The 22,485-nt window shown below is 35.9% G+C and overlaps 1 protein-coding gene across 9 annotated transcripts in view; it reads left to right on the forward strand.

Moving 5' to 3' along the window:
• Positions 1 to 18,790, forward strand: part of LOC132127694 (neurotrimin-like) — a 345,891-nt gene extending 327,101 nt beyond the window's left edge. For 2 of the 9 annotated variants that reach the window (XM_059539683.1, XM_059539681.1), the window contains 6 exons: positions 7,411 to 7,542; positions 8,175 to 8,295; positions 8,915 to 9,066; positions 9,340 to 9,375; positions 14,567 to 14,644; positions 14,953 to 17,254. In XM_059539683.1, coding sequence (XP_059395666.1) covers positions 7,411 to 7,542; positions 8,175 to 8,295; positions 8,915 to 9,066; positions 9,340 to 9,375; positions 14,567 to 14,644; positions 14,953 to 15,053 — 620 coding nt within the window. In that variant the 3' untranslated portion in view covers positions 15,054 to 17,254. Of the gene's footprint in view, positions 1 to 7,410; positions 7,543 to 8,174; positions 8,296 to 8,914; positions 9,067 to 9,339; positions 9,376 to 14,566; positions 14,645 to 14,952; positions 17,255 to 17,778; positions 17,904 to 18,732 lie in introns of those variants that run through there. The other 7 variants (XM_059539682.1, XR_009427578.1, XM_059539685.1 and 4 more) reach the window with 7 other exon arrangements.
• The last annotated feature ends 3,695 nt before the right edge of the window (positions 18,791 to 22,485 follow it).

Here is a 22,485-nt window from a genome sequence, read left to right on the forward strand (position 1 = left end):
TGTATATACATTCAAACCTAAAATGATTCACACCTTTTTTTTTTTACTAGTGGGTGCAGGACACTATTATTCATTTATGTAAGTGAGGATAGCAAGATACAATAAACTGTGACATATTATACCCAACAATTATTAATACAGTGGACTACCAGTAAAACATTTTTTTTTTTAATTGCGACCAAAAATTTGACTTGACACTTTAACCTGATCGTGTTTTGTTACATACCTTTCTATCAGAGTTATCTGAAATTATCAAGATGAATTTGTTCTGACACAGATTAACTCTTGAGTTCTTGAGGTCATTTTTTTTTTTACCATTTTCTAAACTATAGCGAATAAACTGATAATTTGAGAAATGTTGAAGATATTTTGAATAAATAGTCTGAATAAATTTTGGTTTGACTGTGTGCTCTTGTTTTTGTGACATATCAGGACACAACTCTGTATAATGACATGGGTATTACACAGGTATTACAAGGAGAGGGTGACTTATGAGGACATAACCCATGTCCCCATTTTTCAAAACGCTTATGAATCATACAGAATGAGTTTTTTTGAGAAAGTAAAAATGCACAAAGTTTCCTGTGAGGGTTAGGGTTAGGTGTAGGGTTGGTGTAGGGCCATAGAATATACAGTTTGTACAGTATAAAAACCATTATGCCTATGGGATGTCCCCACTTTTCACAAAAATAAACGTGTGTGTGTTTAACAAATAATTAAATTTGTACTTGATTTTATTCATAATGATTTGATTGGGTTTTGAAAAATGAACATCACATAATAGAGTTAGACCATATGCAAGTTTGCTAAAACAATGCCCAAATAGCATGGACATTGTGATTTTAATAAAAGATTAGAAACACATATTTTGTTTTTATTTGGAATGTGCACTGATTAATAATTTATAAGACCAGGAAGATACATGAAGGAAGTAAATAGGGTTAATTTTGAATTTGTTGACTCTAAAACTAATCAAAAATGCAGAGGTGGCTGAAATTAGTCTTTGAAATGGTGGGGTGTGTTGGCGTTAGTAACATTACACCACCTATAAACGCCATGGTTTTGTGCCGTTTGATCAATTTAACACTTCATTGGCTCTCAGATCAGATTTGCTTTTGTAAAAGCATGCCATAATCTTCAATGAGGCTTGCAACCAGGAATCTTGATGGGGCTTGAATCAGTCGAAAGCTATCCAAACGATGTGTGAAACTTAATTAAGACACAGACCCCCTTGCGATAAGATCTCAATATCTCGATAGCACCGGGATTTGTTCTCTTGTAGAGATTTGTTTCTTTTAAAGATTTGTATTAAACGGACAAAAGAGTCTGTTGATGTCAAGCGCACCTGCTCCCTTGAGCATTAACCGTACTACAGTCATTTAGATTTACCACAGCGTTTCCACATTGTTTCAATAAAGGGCTGAAATAAATCTGCCAGTCACACTTAGTTCTGTAAGTACACATCTCCGACCTTAAAATGGCACTTCGCTCAAAGCTACACAGATCTTTCTCTGGACTCTCTATATAAACCGAGAGATTTCATGATGTTATGCAGTATCTCCAGTTTCACATCACTCGCTTGTACATTTTCTCTAGATTACGATCATACCGAGTCCTTACTATATCTAGATTCTAATCTAAAGAGGGCATCTAGACCTGCTATCATCCATTCTCATTAAAGAAACATGCAACAGCAATGTTATTTGTGCTTTAATGATTTTCGAGAGTTCACCTTCATGTGTTGCATGTGTTGTGAATGCTAAAGGAAATGCTAACAGCAACATCGCGATTTTGTCATGTAGAAAAGGTTGATGTATGATTTAATGTTGTTAAGATGAAATTTATGGCAAAATGCATTTACATAAAAAGTACTGAAATGTGATTTTAAGGCCATTAGTGGCACAGTTATGATGGGAAATTGCCGTAATTTAGCAGAAAATCTAAAATGAGTGTGCTACAGTTTTATGCATTTTCAGATTAGCCAAAATATATTGTAAATGAACTCACTGGGTCAGTGGATGTGTAGAATTTAGTTAATTGACAGAAATTTCAGTTCTGTGGAAATGTGCAATTCTGCTGGCACAAATTCTGAGATTCTGTGTGACTCTGGCAATTAGCAATCTGAATTATTGATCAAGCCTGAGGTCTACAACAACTAAAAACTGAAACTTAGTACCAGACCAGTTGTTTTTGCTGAAATCATGAATATTATAGTAAGCCCTTTTGTTGTTTTGCTAGAACAGTATGTGCTCTTCCCAGAAACCTTACATAACCTTATGCTTCAGAACATCAGTGATTAATGTTGTTTTTAGAAATCCAGATTATTATTATTTTTCTTTGCAAACTGTAAAGATACTTTTCCAGTGATGCAATATATTTTTCATTAATGTTTTTTTTTTTCAGTAAAATATTTAAACATCCAGAAAATAGGAATTTACTTGAGAAGCAAAACTGCACAATATGCTGTATCATATAGTAAGTATTTTCTTACAATATACAGTGGTGGCCAAAATTGTTAGAAAATTGTCTATGCAGATGGTTCCTCTGAGCACAACAAATATCGGATGAAGTGAATCGTTCTGTTATGTCCACCTTTTGCAGCAATTACAGCAGCACATCTCTCTGGCACATTGTCAATATATTTCCTGAGAACTTCAACACTAATGTTATCCCGTGCCTTCTGCAACTCAAGCCAAAGGCTTTCCTTTGAATGTACAATAGATCTGTCCAGTTTATTTTCCAACTCGCCCCAAATTTACTCAAATAATTGCATATAATTTACTGGGGAAAAAAATAATACTAAGAAACTATTTTATTTGCATTTCAGTAGTGGCCTTTCTCAAACTACTTCACACCCTTCAGTATGTGTGGAGGATGTGGAAAACAGCCAATTTTCTGCCTTCCACGCATGTTTATGCTTAAAAGAAACTATAAAGATGATATATTAATGTTATTATCCCCTGAGGCTGTTTAATAGACATACAGTATTACACACTTGAATGAATCATTTGCAGGCTGTGCATGGTCTTTCTTTCATGTGATCAGAGCAAAACCCTTTGGTGGGAAGGCTTGTTTACTGATTTTTTTCAACACTCAAAAAGGCATATTCTCCCAATCCCCTATTTCTCTCTGTCTGTGTAAAATCCGGTGGGCTAAAGATCAGAGCAAGCGGCATGTGAGCTGCATTGTGGGTATGAGAAGAGTAAACATGTTAGTGTTACTGCGCTGTTTTACCTTTGGGTGAGGAATTGCGTCAATAATGTTGCTAATTTATCATTGCTGCTGTTTAATCGACTTGAATAAACATTGTTTTTAATGAGCGCCTGTGTCCCAGGAGCGAACACTCCTCTATTAGATCAGTGCGAATTAGGGTTTTGGCTCAGTGAAGAGCACATTGTGTGGAGCACATTGCTTGAGGTTTTTATTGAGCTATGATTGCATTAATCCTGTTTATAATCATCTATGTAATGATGCTGCTGTGTGTTTGGGTTCGGCAGCTCATTTTAGGGACCAAATGATCCTCTGAGCACTAGCCCTAACTGCTAATACAGTTCTACTCTGCCGATCTCGCTCACTATTTTTCTCTCACCCTCCACCTTTACTTGGTCCTGTGCTGACTATAGTTATTTTCGAAAGGGTTTTTTTTCTTTGGATGACAGAAACAGAGTGAAATGAATGCATTTGGAGTGGGGTTATAGATTGATTTTACTCTGGTCGGATCTGGTTATGGTGTTTCTCTCCTGAGCAATGGCCTCGGGGGTTTAGAAAGATGTGGATCTGTGAACTACTTTGTGGAACCGCAAACTACCCCATGGTAATGTACTCTGCGGTGTGTTTATCTTTTCAGTCACATTCAAGCTTGTATTATCTGTCTTTCAAATCAAATACAGCCGGCTGTTCCATCTAGTCTCCATTCAAGAGACGAATTTACCAAAACAGCCAATTTTGCATATGCATTTAAGCCGGAGAGAATAACAACAACCTAATTAATATATTTCAGCACATTTAGAAGGTGACTGGGTTGGATTGGATTGTGGGTGTTTTTTTGCGCTGATATACTGAATACAAATGTAGCGCAAACACATTTGCACTCGTTTGCCCAAACAAAAGCATTTTTCAGCATTAGTAACAGATGTGGCTTTCAATTTGCATTTTTAAGTCAAACAAAAACCGAAGGACTGAAGATATTTGAGGGCTGGAATCAAAGCAAGTCAGTCAAACTGCATTATCTTTGCTGAGAAGAATCTCAGCTGAAAAAAGCCAAAGAATGTCTGCAGGGCATATGTGTGACTCAGAGTATCTTTGTTTGTTTTCCTCAAGCAGATAATAAAGGTTTTGCACTAGTCAAGTCTGTATTTTTATGTCAGTTAATAGACCTTTTGTTTTCTAAATTAATAAACAGATTATTCTTCTTCAACCGACAACGCGACACTTACCTGGATATAAATGTCTTTATAGTCATAACTAATCAAACCCCCCACTGTATCATGCACCAAAATTGGTGACCTCTGATGTAGGCAGATCTGGTGTCTGGCGGAGGAAATCAGGTGGTGCGGTAATGGCATTCCTGCCCCGCTGCTCTGGAGGGATCAGACAGAGAATCTGTCGCTCGTAAGAGGACACATTCAGCTGTGCCTGGATTTATTCAGCACCTTGCCCAACTCTGCTTTCCTTCTCTCTGGGGTTTTGTGTGTATGTGTGTGTACAACAGCTCTGCAGTATTAGTTCCATGCTCTCTGCTTTGCTGCAGTGCTTTACACTTATACTGGGCTGAGCTACTTCAGCTAGAGGTCTAGGAAAGTCTGATAGTTCTAGAATGGTGAATTTAAAACCGTGTTTCGAAGATTAGTTCCAGATTATGTTTGCCTGCTATCTAGTCAGACTTTTGAATATCAATATATATTCAATCCAATGTGCATCTTATTCTAGACAAAAACATCTTATTTGACAGGGGGAGACTGTCTGAGTGACAAGAAACATAAGTTCACTTTGTTTTCACATACGATTTCAGGGCTGGTTTTCTGAAACAATTGATACAACAATAATAGATTGGCCGGGAAAAACTCAGCTAAGAAATTTGGAATTGTTAAATTGATGCTTTAGTTAATAGATTAGTTGCTTTTTGAACACAAAATAAGATATTTTGAATATGTATCAGTGTATTTATGTATGAATTTATTTGTTTATTTAAATTAGGGTTCCACGATTAATCGAATTTAGTCAGTAAAGCCGGTTCTGTGATTAGCAGTAAATCTCCATCAACTGCTTTCAGGTGGAGCAGCATTTACTACACAGAGCATTAGTTCTCTGACAAGCTATGCAAAATCGCATTCATAATCACAGACGATATAATCGTTAGAATTTACTTTAATTGTATGCACAAAAAAAAACCTAAACAATTTTGGGTGAACTGTACCTTAATACCAGTATTATATCAGATTTGATATGCAAATATTTTGAAAAATGGGTTGTTGTTTTTCCTTGTCCATACATTTAAAGCCAGTAGAGTGCAATGTTGTTTTGGACCCCACTGACTTTTATTGTATGGTATAGAAATAATAAGTATAGAAATAAAAAATTGGGCCAATTACACCTTCAGCTCACATTTGATTGATTCGAAAATGGGTTGTAAATCTCTTTTATTTATTTATTGGTGAACTATACCTTTAAGTACTGATAGTTTAATAACTTGGATCTGTGGATATATGCTTCCATTTCTACTAAGAGCCTCAGCCAAACTAACTAAATATTTTGGATGAGATATGATGGCACTAACAGAAAAACTTTCACAAAGTAATTAGTTCTATACAAAAGTGTCCATTGTGTAACTTTGGATTGCAGTCGGATTGCAAATGGAGATTTCATAAAGCTGCTGTCATTTTTGTCTGCAGTATTCATCATTGAGAATGCACTCTGAGGATGTGACTGTGGAGGGCAGGCTGCTTTATTTCTCTGGCTTTGGTTTCTCCATTAATAGAGTTGGTTTGCCGCTTGTTCTATTTTTTATGACACCCGGTGCGATACTTGTACCATTATAGCTCAAGAGGCATTTGATTTTAACTTGTGATAATATCTCAAATCAAACCCTGGGCGTATTATTGACTGATACTTATAATGCCATGGGGGGCCATGAATATACAAAAGTGGTTGCATTATGTAAGACATGCATAATGAATGTGTATTGATGAAGAAAAAAAAACCCTGAGATGTCAGTCTTCAAGTACTTCGCGTTGATAAAATCCTCCATGACAGCCGTGAAACCCAAAACCCCTGATGGAAATAAACGGTCCCATTTTGTCAATCTTCACTTTGATGGAAGACAGTTCACAATGCACCTGATGCCAAAGCACCTCATTTCTTTTCTGCTGGACCAGGTATCAAACAGCAGTGGTTTGCTTTTCCTAAAGCTTACAACATCAACAACGTGCACTTTTCAGTTGGAAACATCAAAATGAACATATTGAATGAAGAAGAAACTGTCCTTCTGTGGCTCAGTTTGCAAATTGGTTCGTTTTGAAGGTGTAGTTGATTGTTTGAATTTTAAAAGTAATATTTTTAAACAATGCAACAATAAAATTATACAAGTGCTTTTTTGAGTATAGACTTCAAGCTGCTTTTCAGTGCAGCGAGTTGTGTATGGTGTTGAACGGTAATGAGCTTCTTTCTCTAGAGCGCTCTGTTGACACTCCTCATCAGGTTAAAGGAAGTGCCTCTTACTTTCTCGTTAACAGCCTCTCCCAGGTGTAAGACATTGTCTTTCAGAACATACTTAAGTGAATCCAGTGTGTTATTTTGCTGTCAGAAACTACATTGGGAATGATATTTATTTATTTAAGTCAACCATGTATTACCACTTGATGTTGAGAACTGCATCGCATGTATCCCTTTCCACCAACGTTTTTTTCCCCTCTTCTGGGTTTCATGAACATGAAAAGGCACTGTATGTTTTAGCAGTTTGACTCCGGTGTGTATGCGAACACTTCAAAGCAGCTGTGCAGAGACTGAGTCTCATATCTGAATTGAATTTCATATCTCTAGTGTCGCCTTCTCCCACAATAGGACACAAATGACTATAAATACATCAGAGCATCAGTATTTCAGGGAAGATGAGGGTTGAATTTGCAAAGAAGAGCATCAACATGCTCTACAGTGTGGCTTATTGTAACCAAACAAAGTACTGGGATCAGATACATTTTAGCTCATCAGTGATAATGAGACACATGCAGCATGATGTGATTTACCCAAGTAACACTTTGCTGTTTCAGGATCAAGAATCCTATCCAACCAATCAAGTCATTTTTTTTTTTTTTTTTGTAGTTGTGTTTTGAGGATTCATAGACAAACCATCTCTCTTTTGAGAGCTTTAATACAGATCATGACTTAGTCATATTTTAATGTTTTCGTGTTCAGGTGACAGCCTAAGCTCAGACAGCGAGGTTCTGGAGATTCCATTCATCAGCAGATACAGAGCAGGAGTGTATGAATGCACCGCAGCCAACGACATTGCAGTGGACACACAGACTGTTGAGCTCACAGTCAACTGTAAGTCTCTTGTGAATTTAAATCAACATTACATACATATACAATTTATATTGCATTTTTTTTTATAAGTCAATTATAAATATTTGTTTAATTAAAAATAAATACATTTATAATGATGATTTAATAAATAAATAGTTTTTTTTATGAAATGTCTTAAAAATGCAACAGAAACATCATTAAATCTGAAGAATTTTGAACTTTATGTACAAAACGTTAATTTGCTTATTTGTTTAAACGTGTAAACTTACAAATGAGTTTATATAAATTAATAAATATAAAATGGTAATATAATGTGTAGCAACATGTCTTAAAATGCCAAACAAAAGTTCAAAGGTTTAAGACCTTTGAACCCCACTTTGTGTACAAATTGTATTTGTAATTTATTCATTCAAACATGTTAATACACAGACATTTTAGGATTTTATTTAAATAAATAAATATAAAACGATAATATAATTTGTAATTAAATGTCTTGAAATGCAAAATAAAAGAATGACCAATAGTGTACTTTGGATCCCGCTTTGTGTACAAATGATATTTAATTTTGTTTGTTTGTTGTTTGAAGTTGCATTATGATGGTCACTAGCTAACAGTCCTTTACAGAGATCCTTTATGTGGTTTTGTGTGTTTAGACCCTCCCAGTGTTTCAGATGGCAGAGATGTTGGCGTGACCCTGGGTCAGAGAGGTGTCCTGCAGTGTGAGGCAGATGCTGTACCCGAGGCAGACTTTGAGTGGTACAGAGATGACAGGAGGTATGGCATATCACTTCAGGATATTCTGCTTCATCTGTTCCTTTCTTTGGGATAAGACCGTAACCTTAATTTAACACTTGTGTGTGTGTTTGTGTACACTTTGTAATTTCTCTTTCTCTTTCAATTTACGGTTTCTTTTTTGCTAGATGTGTACAGTAGCAGCTATTTCTTAACGAGTGTTCTATATTTCCTGTATATCTGTCAGATGTATAATATTGGAATTGACATTGAGTTGAAGGACAAATATTTTTCAGTAGTTGTACATGGCTGACTAGATGTACTGTCATTTGTTCACTGTTTTGTTCAGTGCCTTTGGCTGGAATGTGTCTCAGTATGTTCTCTCAAACTGTCTTTGATGTCAAGTGAAGAATAAGTTGTCATAATGTTGTATCATAATTAAATGTGCAGAAGCGCGTGTGTGTGTGTCCCTCTGTGTGCCACTGCCAGTTATACAATCTTGCAGTTTTGCCTCTTTTTAATGTATCCAGGCCAGCCACAATCTGTGTCCGAAAATGTTGATGCTGTCATAAATGTAACCTCTAGCTTCAAAGCAAGCTCTGATGTAGCACAAACAAGGCCAGGCTGATTCAAGTCTCCCCATTTGCTGACTGTTTCCCAGGATCTTCAATGGCTTTGATGGCATTGAGATTGAGGATGCCGGAGCATTTTCAAAGCTGACATTCTTCAACGTGTCCGAGACAGACTTTGGCAATTACACCTGCGTTGCTATCAACAAACTTGGGAGTGCTAACACAAGCATCATCCTATACGGTAAGAGTCACAATTATTTTTTGGTCAAACTTTCGTTAAAGTCACTTTTTTTTTTCTTAAGCTTTTGTAAAAAAAAAAAAAAAGAAAGAAAGAAAAAGAAAATAAATGCTGAACAAAAGCAGAACTTCAAGCTGATAACGTTCCTGTAAACACTATGAATTTTCCTTTGGTAGTTTCTGACCCGTTCAACTATTAATCTTTGAGATTTTCATCTCAGGATTCTCCTTCGTTTGCTTTTGATTCATGTTTTTGTGTTTGTTTTTGTTGATGTAGAAATAATTGAACCCACTAGTTCGACGCTATTGCAAGGTTAGTAGACTGCATGGGAATGTGGCCTCCTAAAGCATGTTCCAGCGTATGTAATAAGCAAAGAAGATGCAAACATGGTTATTTTCACATCAAACGCAATGTGACAAGGCCAAGTTGTTGATACGGCACTCAAGTTTGTCGGCGAGGGTGGCTCACAACATTTCCCTGATTTGAACAGGGTAATATAATTGTCGTGGCTCGTCTGACAGAATGTGATTGTCAGATTGTAAATTGGCCACTAGCTGTTCCTATTAAGAGGGTTATTAGCTTAAAATCCCATTTTGTAATGTCAATAATATATTCAGCACATTGAGTGACAGTCTGAATTGGCGCTGTGGGATTGGCGGGGTACTGACATGCCTCAATCTGCCTTCAGTCACTGTGGGTTGATGAATGGGTTTCTGTTTTCTGTAGCCTAAACATGTTTTTCTTTCTCCTCTGTCACTTTCTTTCCTCTCTTACCTTCCTCCACCATGGCATGGCTTCATTATGTCAATGCATGCTCTCATCCGCTGTTTGTAAGTACATGTCTGCATCATATGATGTCTTTTAATGTTTGTTGAATTGTGAGTAATTCTTTATTTCTCAGCTGATGAGAAAAGTACTTAAATGAAAATTGGCATCATTTACTTGCAATCATACTTCTGTGGAACAGAAATAAAAAAGGAATACTGTTCTCTAAACAGTGTAATTACAGTGAACAGAGACTGGACAAAATGGACAGAAAAGCAGCATGACCGTATCGTAAAAGGGGTCCATATGACTCATGCGCTGAATTCCAAGTTCTCTGAAGTTATACAGTAGTTGGTGAACAGTGGTGATGCCCAATTTATAAAAGAATCTTTTTTTTTTTTTTTTTAGTTGGACATTTTAATGAATCAATTTATTCGATTTTCAAAATCATCCTGAATGATTCATTTGAATTGGACTGATCCGCTTCTCAAGTTCTCACTGACAGTAATCTTGCAGTGGTTAACTGTTAACTGGAACATAACAAAAAATATAACACATGAGTTTATTGGACTACTTTTCTGATACTTTTATAGTACTTTTGCATCCTTTTTGAAAGCCTAAAATCCTCAGTTCTTGTTCATTACAGTAGCATGGAAAAGAACCAATCTATCATTCCACAGAAGTAATAGTGGTTTGGAATAACATGATGAGGGAAATTGATGACAACTATTCTTCTTTTTGTCTGAGCTATAAATCACTTTAAATGTACATTTGCCCCTTACAAAAAAGTGTCATGGTCTTACCTGGACTTATAAACCATGGTAGTACACAATGGTTTATGGTACACTCTATAATTGCTGTCATTGGGGCAGTACTTTTTAAAAGGTTTAAATTTGTACTAAGTGCTAAAATGTAAATTTTATGTCCAAAGGTTTACATTTTGAAAAGGTACAGGCCTAGTGACAGCTTATATACCTTTTTTTTTGAGATTGTACATAAATCATACCGTATTATTTTATTAGTGCAGTATACCCAATTTTCCATTGTAGTGCCACAGTAGGAGAGACCTCGCCAATTTAACGTTTTATATTTTACTCTGACTACTGCAATTTGTCCATCTTGTGGTATCAAACCTATGAATGTGCCAGCAGTAATGTTGCCATTAATGCACATGCATAGAGAAAAATCATATTGAATTTCAGACAAGTCATGTAGAAATTGCAGCTAATACACGTTCTATTGATGAATAGAAGTTGGAGTGAACACTTTAACTAATAGATCTCAGATACCTGAATAACTTATAGGAATATCATTCAATACTAAATAATTCATAGTTTTATATGGTACTGATTCTTTTAGCTATGTTGAATGATATGTTTAAAAGCAAAGGTCAAACTGAGACTTACATTATTTGAAATATGTTTTATTCAGATATACTGACTATCTGCTAACTCAAGAACAACTACATAGAAATAATATTCATTACATGTTTTAAAGATTGGATTTTTCTTCAATGCACTCAGTTTTTTTCATAACAAAGGTTGTGGATCTCAGTGTTGAGATAAAATGTGAGAAAATGAGCAAAACTTTTAATTTACAATCGGTCATTTTTAAATATATATATATATATATATATATATATATATATATATATATATATATATATTCTACTTTAAACCTCAAAATCTTTTTATTTTTCTGATAAACCAATACACTTTTTTTCAGGCAGAGAGAGTCTTTACTCATGCTAAATAAATATCGCTCAAACTTGTTTGTAATTGATAATGTATGTGTTATAATTGTCTTCGGTCTTTCCTACTTTTTTGTAAGGGGTTGTTCCTCACCTGCATATGTTGTTGCTGATGGTTGTTACTGATTTGTCCTTGCATTGTCCTTTAATATTTCTTCTCTGCCAAGAATAGAAATCTTGTCCTGGCCACCTTTTCTCCACTGTCTGGCCTAAAAAAAAGTGTGGGATTGGTAACCATGTCCTCTCTGGAGAGTCATTAATTGCATTGAATTTGATTGTGAGAACCTCACATTAGTATAATTACACTTGTGCAGGATTTACTCTAAGCTGTGGCTGCAGAATAATTGGATGGCTGTCCCTAAAGAAAGCCTACCGTACTCTCCGAAATCCAGGGGAAATTAGACTTGAGTCTAAAAAGCCCATCAAAGAGAAAGATTTAATAGACATCAGTGCTAATACCCTGACATAACATTTATTTTGTTGGGACTGAATATTGCCGCTCTCTGACAGTGATCGTTCACACCAAACGTGAAGTGAAAAAGATGATTCAAACTTCTGTTCCAACAAAGAGTGAAAAAAAGTATTTTTCAATATGAAACTTCCCATCTGTTTGTGTATATGTATAAACTAGGGATTGCATGACTACTGTTATTTTACTGATTGACTAGTTGGCCAAAAAAAGCAGTAGACTAGTCTGTTGTGTTGTACATTAAATTACATGCCACATGCCATTCAGCCATCAGCCAAATAACAGCACCAAACCAAATAGACTGCTTCCATTTTAATCAGTGAAGTTGTCTACACTTCGTACAGCACTTTTTTCAGTATAGACATGCAATAACAAGAATATATCCCATGCAGCTTATGATACTGTAAATATCTCCACTGCCAGACTCATGCTCCTCGCGTTGTGATAAATGGTGTAAAACGACACCTCACACTTGCTTATAGTATTTATACAGCTTATACAGCATTCAGAGAAGTGTGTGTGGGGTTACATGATGCATGGAACATGATGCATCATTTACACATTATCAGGGTCAGGATCAGAAAATTTCCATGAGGAGGGATTCAAACTCTGGCACTGACATAGTCAGTAGTTTTATGTATACAATTCTATTATTGATTAAGTAATGTATGTTTTTAAATACATAAATAGAGTTTATATCTTTACGCCATTCACAATGCTTCATGGGAGTGAGTGGTTGTTAATGAGCTCTTTTGCCTTGGATCTCATTTCTATGGTAACCATAGTTCTCTGAAGGGTAGATCCAAGGAGGATTGTGAGTAATGTAGTTCTTCACTGAGAATGTGGCTATCAAACATGATTTTTCAGTTATTAATTAATACATTTTTAAAGAAGCTGGAATCACACAGACTTGTTACCTGTATAGAGATTTCATCAATTGGGGTGTATGGTAGGTCTTGCTTGAAAGGATTATATGTTAAAAATCAATTCCTCTATGGAGAAAAGGAATGGGATTTCTTCTCTGGAACCCAGCTGTGGCGTTCTATTGAGTAAACGCAGCTGCTTATGTGATCTGTGAGTAGTTGACTCAGAATCACAGAAAAGCCATTAGCAGAGCTAACTGAGTAGTTGACTAGAGAGTGTAGCCCTTAAATATAAATATACACACATATGGTATTTCAGCATTACACTTGTCTGAACGTGTTGCTACCATATTTTAGTTTAATGAGAGTATTTGACTAAAACTTTACCTGATGACACGGTAAAAGCAATTGCAACCCAATGAGAACTAGCAACTGTGTCCTCCTTAGCTATAATACAGAGCTAAATGTCACAAAACCACATTTTACATTCAAACCAAAAGGAGAATATAAGAGTGTATTTAAAAAATATATATATAATTAAGACTGTGGTAGAACCATTAAAATATATGTACTGCTGTTCAAAAGTTTGGGGTCAATTTTTTATGAGTATGAATTTTAATATTCTTGAAAGAACTGTCTTTTGTATACCAAAGCTGCATTGGTTTACTCCTGCAAAAATACCGTAATATTGAGATATATGTTTACCATTTAAAATAGCAATTTTCTTTTTTAATGTAAAAAATGGATTTATTCCTGTGATGTCAGAGTTGGATTTTTGATGCATCATAAGTTAAAAGCTTTTGAACAGTATTTAAGAACAATAATATATGTATAATATATTGTTATATATAATAATGTCTGTTTTTTTATTATTACAAATTATTCCCTGGACTATTATTTAAATATTGCATCACATCAGAATACGAGCACAATAGTTTTCCCCAGACTGCCATACTTAATACATACTTTCTCATTTCCATTTTTTACTATGACAACCACATCGTTGTCTGTACAGCAAGTGAAGCGTCTGTTCTACTTCTCTGCTTTAGTAATCTGGTTAAGCAGAACAGTTAGAGGAAAACAGCGCATTTCATTTCATTCTTCGTCAAGTGCTCGTTCTTGTTGGTGTTGTCAATCTGGCAACCTGTGTTTGCGTCAATTCTGAGGATGAAAAAATCCTTCTCCAATATTTTGAATTTGGACTGCAATACCTAGTTCTACCACTCGGTTTCTATCCTAAACTGCTCCTTTCCTTGATTATCTTGTTTATAAGCAACTGCAATTACAGCTGACCTCCGCGGTTGACTGGTCAAGGATGTGGCGTACAGTAGGGTAATAACGGTGAGAGCACAGGGAGACTGGATGTGCTGCATTGAAATGAGAAGAACAGATGCTCCTACGTTACAAATGTGACCACTAAAGACCCTCGCTTAGACGTTAATCTGCCGAGCTGGAGCGCTTTCGTCCCAGTTAGATGGGAGCCAGCAGAACCATGCCAGAGTACTCTAGATTGACTTGATTAATATTTTTAGGCAGCATCTCATTTAGACTAAAATATGTGCCTAATAGCACCAATGGGAATGATGTACTATAGTGAGTTCATATTCCATGCTGTGTTTTTCTATAAAGTGTTTTATCATATAATCTCTCTTTTAGCGGAGACGGCTTCAGTTTTAGAAATGACTTCATCCGAATTAGAGCAAACAGCCTTTGAAAACAATGATTTGTTGGAAGGTTTGTGATACACAAGCTACTAAATACTACTAACCACTACAAACTCATCAACAAATAGGAGATGCTATAATATACTAACATAGATTTTAACTTGACTAGAAAATAGCGGTTTAGCGCTGTAAAGCTAGAAAATGCTTGACAGCTGACAATGAATGAAAGATAATATTAAGCAAGTAAGATAAAATCAGAAGTGCAGATGCGTAGGTGAGCGCCCTACACAAGAGTTCATGCTATGTTACAGACAGTCTGAGGAATGAAAACGAGGCGGTTTACAGCACTGACACGTGTGAATCTTTTCACTGCTTTAGGACCCGGAGCAGTTCAGGATGGCAACAGCGGCACGTCAACCGTCTTCACACCCACCTGTCTACTTCTCGTCGTACTACTACAACTCTTGCTCAAGTTTTGATGCCGAAACACATGTTTCCAGTGGCTAAAGATCAGTTTGTCTGACATCGCTCTCATCTTGGAGCCACAAAGCGTGCATGGGTTACCGAAAATGCCCAAAAATGTGCATGGGGTACCCAAGTACTTCCTTTTAATAAAGTAATCATGCATTCCTTTTGTTTATAATAGTTTAATAATGTAACTTCTCTTACATTGCTAATTGTCACACTGTTTTGCCCCACTGAATACGGTTTGTATCCACTAAAAGCAAATGACAGAGAGGCATGTTTAATTTGAAATATTTAATATAATTTATTTTTGTGACTCATTTTAATTTAACTCTGTAACCCTTATGAATTCATATAGAATACAGTGCGACTGGGGAGTAAATCATTCAAGTCAACAGCATGCGATAAGGAAGGGCATATGTCTCCATTTTGTTCTTTTTTTTTATTGTTGCTATATTTTTACTGTATCATAACTGTACAGCCGAGCAAAATAAGCAGCAAAAAAAATGCAAACATATTTTTTGAGTATGTCTAATCTTTATTTTACCATTTAACACACACAAAACAATGCAGTACGAATCAATTTGTTTTATTTTTTATATTTTTTGATGACTAGAATGACACAGTTGGACTATGCAGAACCATATAAAAGCTGTATATTAAATGGGTTTATTTACACCACACAGTAATAAATCAGATGTTGGAAACATTTTAGTATACATGGAATGGCAATGTATGAAATGAAATTGGAAAATGAAGCATGCATTTGGAGCTTTGTTGCAGGTGTAATGCAAACTTCTTGAATCTAATTTGAAAGCCCAAAGAGAAATCTGCTAATACATGTTGAGTTTTATTTTTGTTGCCACAATAGATTTAATTATTATTATTATTATTTTTTTTATTATTCTGTCCAGAGTAATACAAACCAAACCGGGCGCTTAAATGTTCATTATTTAAACACGTTGTTCCTGCTAACATCTCTGTATGTATATGCATATATATAACTTGTACAAAGGGAAAATATGCACACTTGTTTTTACTAAAATTGTGAAAGTGTTTAATACAACGCAGCGTTTCCTATTTTTTGTTATTCCCGTTTTCTGAAGCTGTGTAATTTATTTCTCAACTGGTATTATGGAAGAGACCAGCTCATTGCAGTTTCTCATTGTGAAATCTGATGTCTAAATATTGTGCTTTATATAAAAAGCAGATGAGACTCGTTGGCCTTCATCATCTCATCAGATTTCATCTCATCAGATGTCCAGACATCCTTTGTATTCTAGAAAAAAAAAAAAAAAGTGAGAATTGATTTAAAGTTGGTATTGGTTGACCTCAAATCTATATTGCGATTTTCTCCTCTATTTTTTCGGCTATATTTGATAGGATGTATGCGTAATGTTTCCCTTTTTTATTTAAAGTAATAGTTCTGCCAAAGATTAAAACTCTCATCATTTATTCACCCTCATGCTTTTCCAAAGACATTTTCAGAACAACTTGCGATTTATGGAAGAAAAAAGTCATACAGGTTTTAAAATGACTTGAGGGTGAGTAAATGATGGCAGTTTTCATTTTTGTTCGAACAGTTCTTTAAATATCATGAATCACATATCAGATGGAAATCAGTCTAAGCACAAGTTGTATGTTAATGAAAGGGAATGTGATGATGTGTAGTTTAGTGGGTGACACTGTGTTTTCTTTCTCCAAACTTGTATTGTTCAGCATTATGGCATAATTATTTTTCTCTGTTTTTCTTTAAGATATAGGGTACACAACCAGATTTAGAACAGTTTAAGCATTTCATACATCTGTGAGACTAATTTTATGGCAATGTTTTAATTTAAAAAATCACAAAATTTAAAAACCCGTCGTGATAATGTCTGTGAGTTCCTGTGTGGAAAAGATTTTGGATCAAGGCTGATCAAAGAGAGAGAGATCAATAAATGCACCGTATTAACAGAAACTCAAGGCTCATCTGTTCATGGCTGTAATTCAATTCTCATGTCCAACTTGATGTAAGAATTGACTTAATTCTCACCGCCCAACCTTTAAAACGACAGACCTCTGGTGATCTCTGGTGGTTCCCTGGAGAGGATCAAATTGAGTATTTTAACTCCATGTATTGTAAAGAATTTGTTGCGTCATATGTTTTTCCTTTAATGGAGATGGTGTGTTCATATTTAAGACTTACAATAATAAAATGTTGTATCAAACAGAATCAGTCTGCATTCTTATTGTAATTTTTGAAGGAAGGAGATGAAGATAGATTTTATTATAAATTGTGTGCAAATATAAAATATACATGCACCTGAGTGGCCATATGGTCTCCTTGAGTTTCGAATTCAAGGTCACTGACCTTAATCAAGGTATAACAACTTTCCACTTGAATATTTTTCCAAGTGGGTTTATAATTGGACATTTTTTGTATAGACAAGCTCATTGAAACCAGATCAAATCCACACCAACACAGGCTGATTCAAAATCAATAATTCACATCCCCGATTCTGAGAGCACTTAAGCAGCACCTCGATCCTCTGGTTAAGGAAGGAGGTGTCAGTATGGTAAGTGTTTTAGAGGGATTTGACAGACACGTGAGCTCGAAGTGCTGAGCTTGAGAAGGAAGCGGTGAGATTAATTCTGAAAATGACGTGAGAGCCGTCTGTGACTGAAGTTGAAAAAGGCTTCGGTGAGGACATTTAATTAAAGCCACGCATTTCAATGTCTTTTTTTTCTTCTCTCCAGTGACTGTTCATTGTAGATGATGGCTGTAGTATCACTCTCTGCTGCTAGTTAGAGAGGCACCAGGTGACAAACATGGCAGTATGGGGGACAATTAGGATGGCACTGAGAGACAGCTGAAAACGCAGGTAAACAGCCGGATCAGCTTTACATATCTGAGAGAGAATGACGGCCACAAACATATCAAATTGGATGGTTGAATGCTGTATTTTGGACACAGGGGCTAGTTGTCAAAAGGGCTTCTACTCAAAGTGAGTGGAGGATTTGAATCGTGCTTTTTGAATACTAACTACAAAAATCTGCTGAAAATTTTCTAATTTTCAGGTTCAGATTGACAATTTCCCTCATATAATGACATAGCATCCTGGAGCCTGTCATCACAGATAGTTTTTTATTTATCTTTTAGCATTTTTTTTATTTTTGGACTCTTTTCAAAGCCAAGATTTAATGAACGTGCCTATACAGAAATGACCATAATCTTACCCTGAGACTATAAATATAAATTTACTTGGATTCCAAGAAAAATTGTGGGAAGATGTCGCAAGTAGAATTTGGCTGTTAACAAACAAGCGGCAGATGTTGAAATTGAATATTCATCGAGTTTTAAAACGGGGGTAGTGGAGGTGAGAAAAATGTTATGTAACGTGCCGATTTCTCGCCAATCCTTTGTCTAAAGCCTATTAATGTTCGACATTAAAACAAATGATGGAAGCCAGGGAATGATCACCTTTTATGCCTGGAGGTGAAGGTAGACAATCACCTCCCTTGAAGCAAACAAAAGCCTGCTCTGTTCCTCCCTTCTGTACTCCTGGTGGACTTCTTTATCTTAGTGCCCAGGAGCGGCGCTCTGGAACATGCCATGAGCTGCTTATTTGGAAAGACAAATATGTGAATAAATAAGCATTTATACAGACCGCATTAACTTGACATGACATTTCTTGGCTGCATTATCTTTAGGACCACAGCCAAACCGTGAGCGTATCGTCAATAGAGCAGGACCAGTGTGAGCAGAGATGTGCTAACAAGGTAAACTGTCTTTTAAAATATGTCAACACTGGTAAACTTGTTAAAAGTGCTCTATGCAATTAGTTAAGCAAAGGGTTAGGGTACAATGGCTTTCGACACTTTGAGTAGACTACAATAATAATGTTTCTGCTGCTAGATTAAAAGAATAGTTTGGCCAAAAATGCAAATTAGTTAAAAATGTACTCACCCTCAGGCCATCCAAAATGTAAATGAGTTTGTTTCTTCATCGGGATTCAAGATTTGAAGAAACTTTGTCTTACAACACTTGCTCACCAGTGGATCCTCTGCAGAGAATGGGTGCCGTCAGAAGAGTTAAAACAGCTGCTAACAGTGGTTTAAAGTAAAAACATCTTAACGCTGAATCTCTTAATTACAAACACCGTTTTTTAATGGACAGAAGTCGTGTGGATTACTAGGATGTTTTTATCAGCTGTTTGGACTCTCATTCTGATGGCACCCATTCAATTCAGAGGAACCGCAATTAACATTAACTCAAAATAATAATGGTTAAGAAGTCATTTTCATTGTTAGTTCTTAACTAATGCAGTTAATGTTAGTTAGCAAGTGAAACCTTATCGTAAAGCATTACCATTAACAAAGGAAAAATATAAGCATTTGCAATTAAATATCCAATATCAATAACCAATATGGTGCTAAAAGGTTGTGCATCCATTTTTAAAATCTTCTATGTCAGTACGTTAGATAACTAACAACCGCAAACTAGAAGAAAATATTCTTAACTTTATTACACAGAACACATACAACAGTCTTGTACTCATTTTCCAATAGTAAAAAAAGAAAAATACAACTACGGCTGTACATGCACATTGAAAGAGCTGTGTGTTGCAAATGTTAAGGTATCATACACTTTACAATCGTAACTAGATAGTGACAGTCAGAAAAATAAATGCAAACATACAATACAGTTTTGCCAGGGAGGGTAAAATACTTTTTGCCAAGAGATTTTGGGTGAAACACTGTTGCTATGATTAGATGTAGCATGTATATTTGCAGCAGTTTTAAAATCAGGTCAGCAAAACTCCAGAGTGCTGTTATTGAACGTTTGCTATTTTGTTCCCTCAGACAACAATAAATATAAATATATAGATTAAAAAAAATTAAGCAAAACACTTACATTCTGAATTATACCTGTTTGTTACTTAAATGGATTTGCAATGCCATTGTATGTACACTACTGCCGATCGCTGTGAAGTTTGTAGTGCCACAGTCTGTGATTTGTACCATACATCCCAGCAGTTAAAATGACATCACTGTCAATAGCATCTTCACCGTCACAATATTAGTGTTTTAAAAAGTTAGCTGACATACCAAAATGATACTCTAATAATCTACAGTACAACCTATCTATGTACTTTAACCTGTTACGAAATTCACCAGAAATCATTGGGCAATTTCACTTGAAACACAACTGAGATACTGATGATTAATTGAACTGATCAAAAGATGATCTGATGTCTTTCGAATCCCTAAAATAACTCCATTTAATGAGTAAAACCGAGTCGGTTGTTTGCAAAAAGCATCCCAAGCAGTTTCCAGGGTCGATACTGAATCTATTCGATTGCACTACAACATGATATTTTTTTTAAATGCACGCAAGGCACAACGCTAACAAGGAAAAAGTGTGTTCATCTCTGCAATTCCTCATATTTAACAATCAAATATAACCAGGATAAATATTTGCATATATTTCTTTTTTCGTTCACATACAGCATTTTTGACCTACTGCATGTTGAAGAACGGTGTCGTGCTTAACATAAAGAGCTCATGAATGGCATGATCATGATGAGGTCTGATTAATATTTCAGCTCTGCATTCACATGATCTGATATCCTTTTGAAAGAGCTCCGCCATGCTAACATCAGTCACAAAAACCATTCAGTCGGTCACAGAGCAGCATCCTTCAAATTAGAGTGCAGGAATTTCACATCTGAAAGGTAATTTACTCTCTATGGGCATATATTTATTTCTCTGTGATGTGGCAGACCTTGGACTTGAATCATTCCCACCTCTGTGTTTGTCTTGCGCTGTTGACAGTGCTCACTGAAGCTGAATGCAGACAGCTCACAGACAAGGTCTCATTTTAGCTCTGTAATGTTAGCCGTGTGTGTTGAGTGCTTGTGACTGTCTGTATTTCCTTAGAGGTTAGGCTACTTTTAAAGGAATTTTCACCTAAAAGTGATAATGTACTCATCCTCAGGCCATCCAAGATGTAGAGTTTGTTTCTTCATCAGAACTGATTTGTATCAGCTACTCACCAGTGGATCCTCAGCAGTGAATGGGTGCCGTCACAATGAGAGCCAAACAGCTCAGGGAAAAAATAATGATAATCGACAAGTAATCCACACTACCCCAATCTATCATTAACATCAAACTATTGTTTGCAGCTGTTTGGGCTCTCATTCTAGCGGCACCCATTCACTGCAAATGATTTCATTGGGGAGCAAGAGATGTAATGCTACCTTTCTCCAAATGTGTTTTGATACAGAAACAAGCTCATGTTGAATGGCCTGAGGGTGAGTACATTTTCAGCATTTTATTTTTTTAATTTTGGGTGAACTGCCGGCTACTGATAAATGGACATTTCTGGTGGGTCTCCAAAGTCCCTTATGATCGTGTTGGTCGGCTTTCATAGAGTAACGAGTACGAAAGTACGGCTGCTAAATCAGCAGACTTATGAAAGGAAAGATATGGAATATGTAATAGATGAAATCTGAGATTACCATATTCTTCCACCTGCTCAGACATGCACAATTTGACATTTATATGACATTATATTAGTGTGGAAATTAGCACTAAAGATCACAGATAAATTGATGGTTATCACCCACAGATACGCAAGGAAATATGTCTGTTACTGGGACTTCTTTGTCCTCAGAAGTTATTAAATATCATAATTTTATTATATCGTTTGTGATAACCGTTTTGGCTTCTGTCAAATTGAATTCACCAAGACTCAAGAATATAAAATCATACACACTTAAAAGAAAAAACCTGGCACCAAAAACCTGAGAAAGATGTTGAAACTCTCCAGTAGAGTCATCCAAAGCAAACTCGATTCGTTTTAAACAACACAAATGTCTCTGGAAAGGGATTTACAACAGAATTTACAATGACGTGATATAAAATGTGACCTGTGGAGATCAAGACTAATCACTCTTTTGGACGATATAGAGGAAATCTTTTTTTAAAGTGTTCAGATCGGTTCCAGTCTCATTTGGTACGTTTATGGTTATACAGCTCACAACAGCTGTCATACTTAAGGGTCTTTATATGAGGAACAGATTTTATGTAGCTTACATTAGGGCATACTGTCTGCGTCTACATTAAAAACATCTCTATGAGCAGCGTAAAACATATTAGACTAGGTAAGGAGTCTTACTGCTTGTAATTATGTCAGCTCAGTACAAGAACACGTGCAGGTTATCGTTGCGATACCTTTGTCATTTGAACACGGTCAATGGTAGATGAGCATTGAGGATGCACTAGGTTTTTAGGAACTGTGTGCTATATTATATTGAACGCATAGATCTCATGTGTGTGTGAACAGTATTTGCATACATCTGTACATGTACAGTAAATCAAATATCACATACAGCATCCCCAAAAACGTATTTGGACATTTATGCCACACGTTATGCATAAATGTAATTGTATTAGATGACA

Source organism: Carassius carassius, chromosome 45, assembly GCF_963082965.1.
Source record: "Carassius carassius chromosome 45, fCarCar2.1, whole genome shotgun sequence".
Classification (NCBI taxonomy): domain Eukaryota; kingdom Metazoa; phylum Chordata; class Actinopteri; order Cypriniformes; family Cyprinidae; genus Carassius; species Carassius carassius.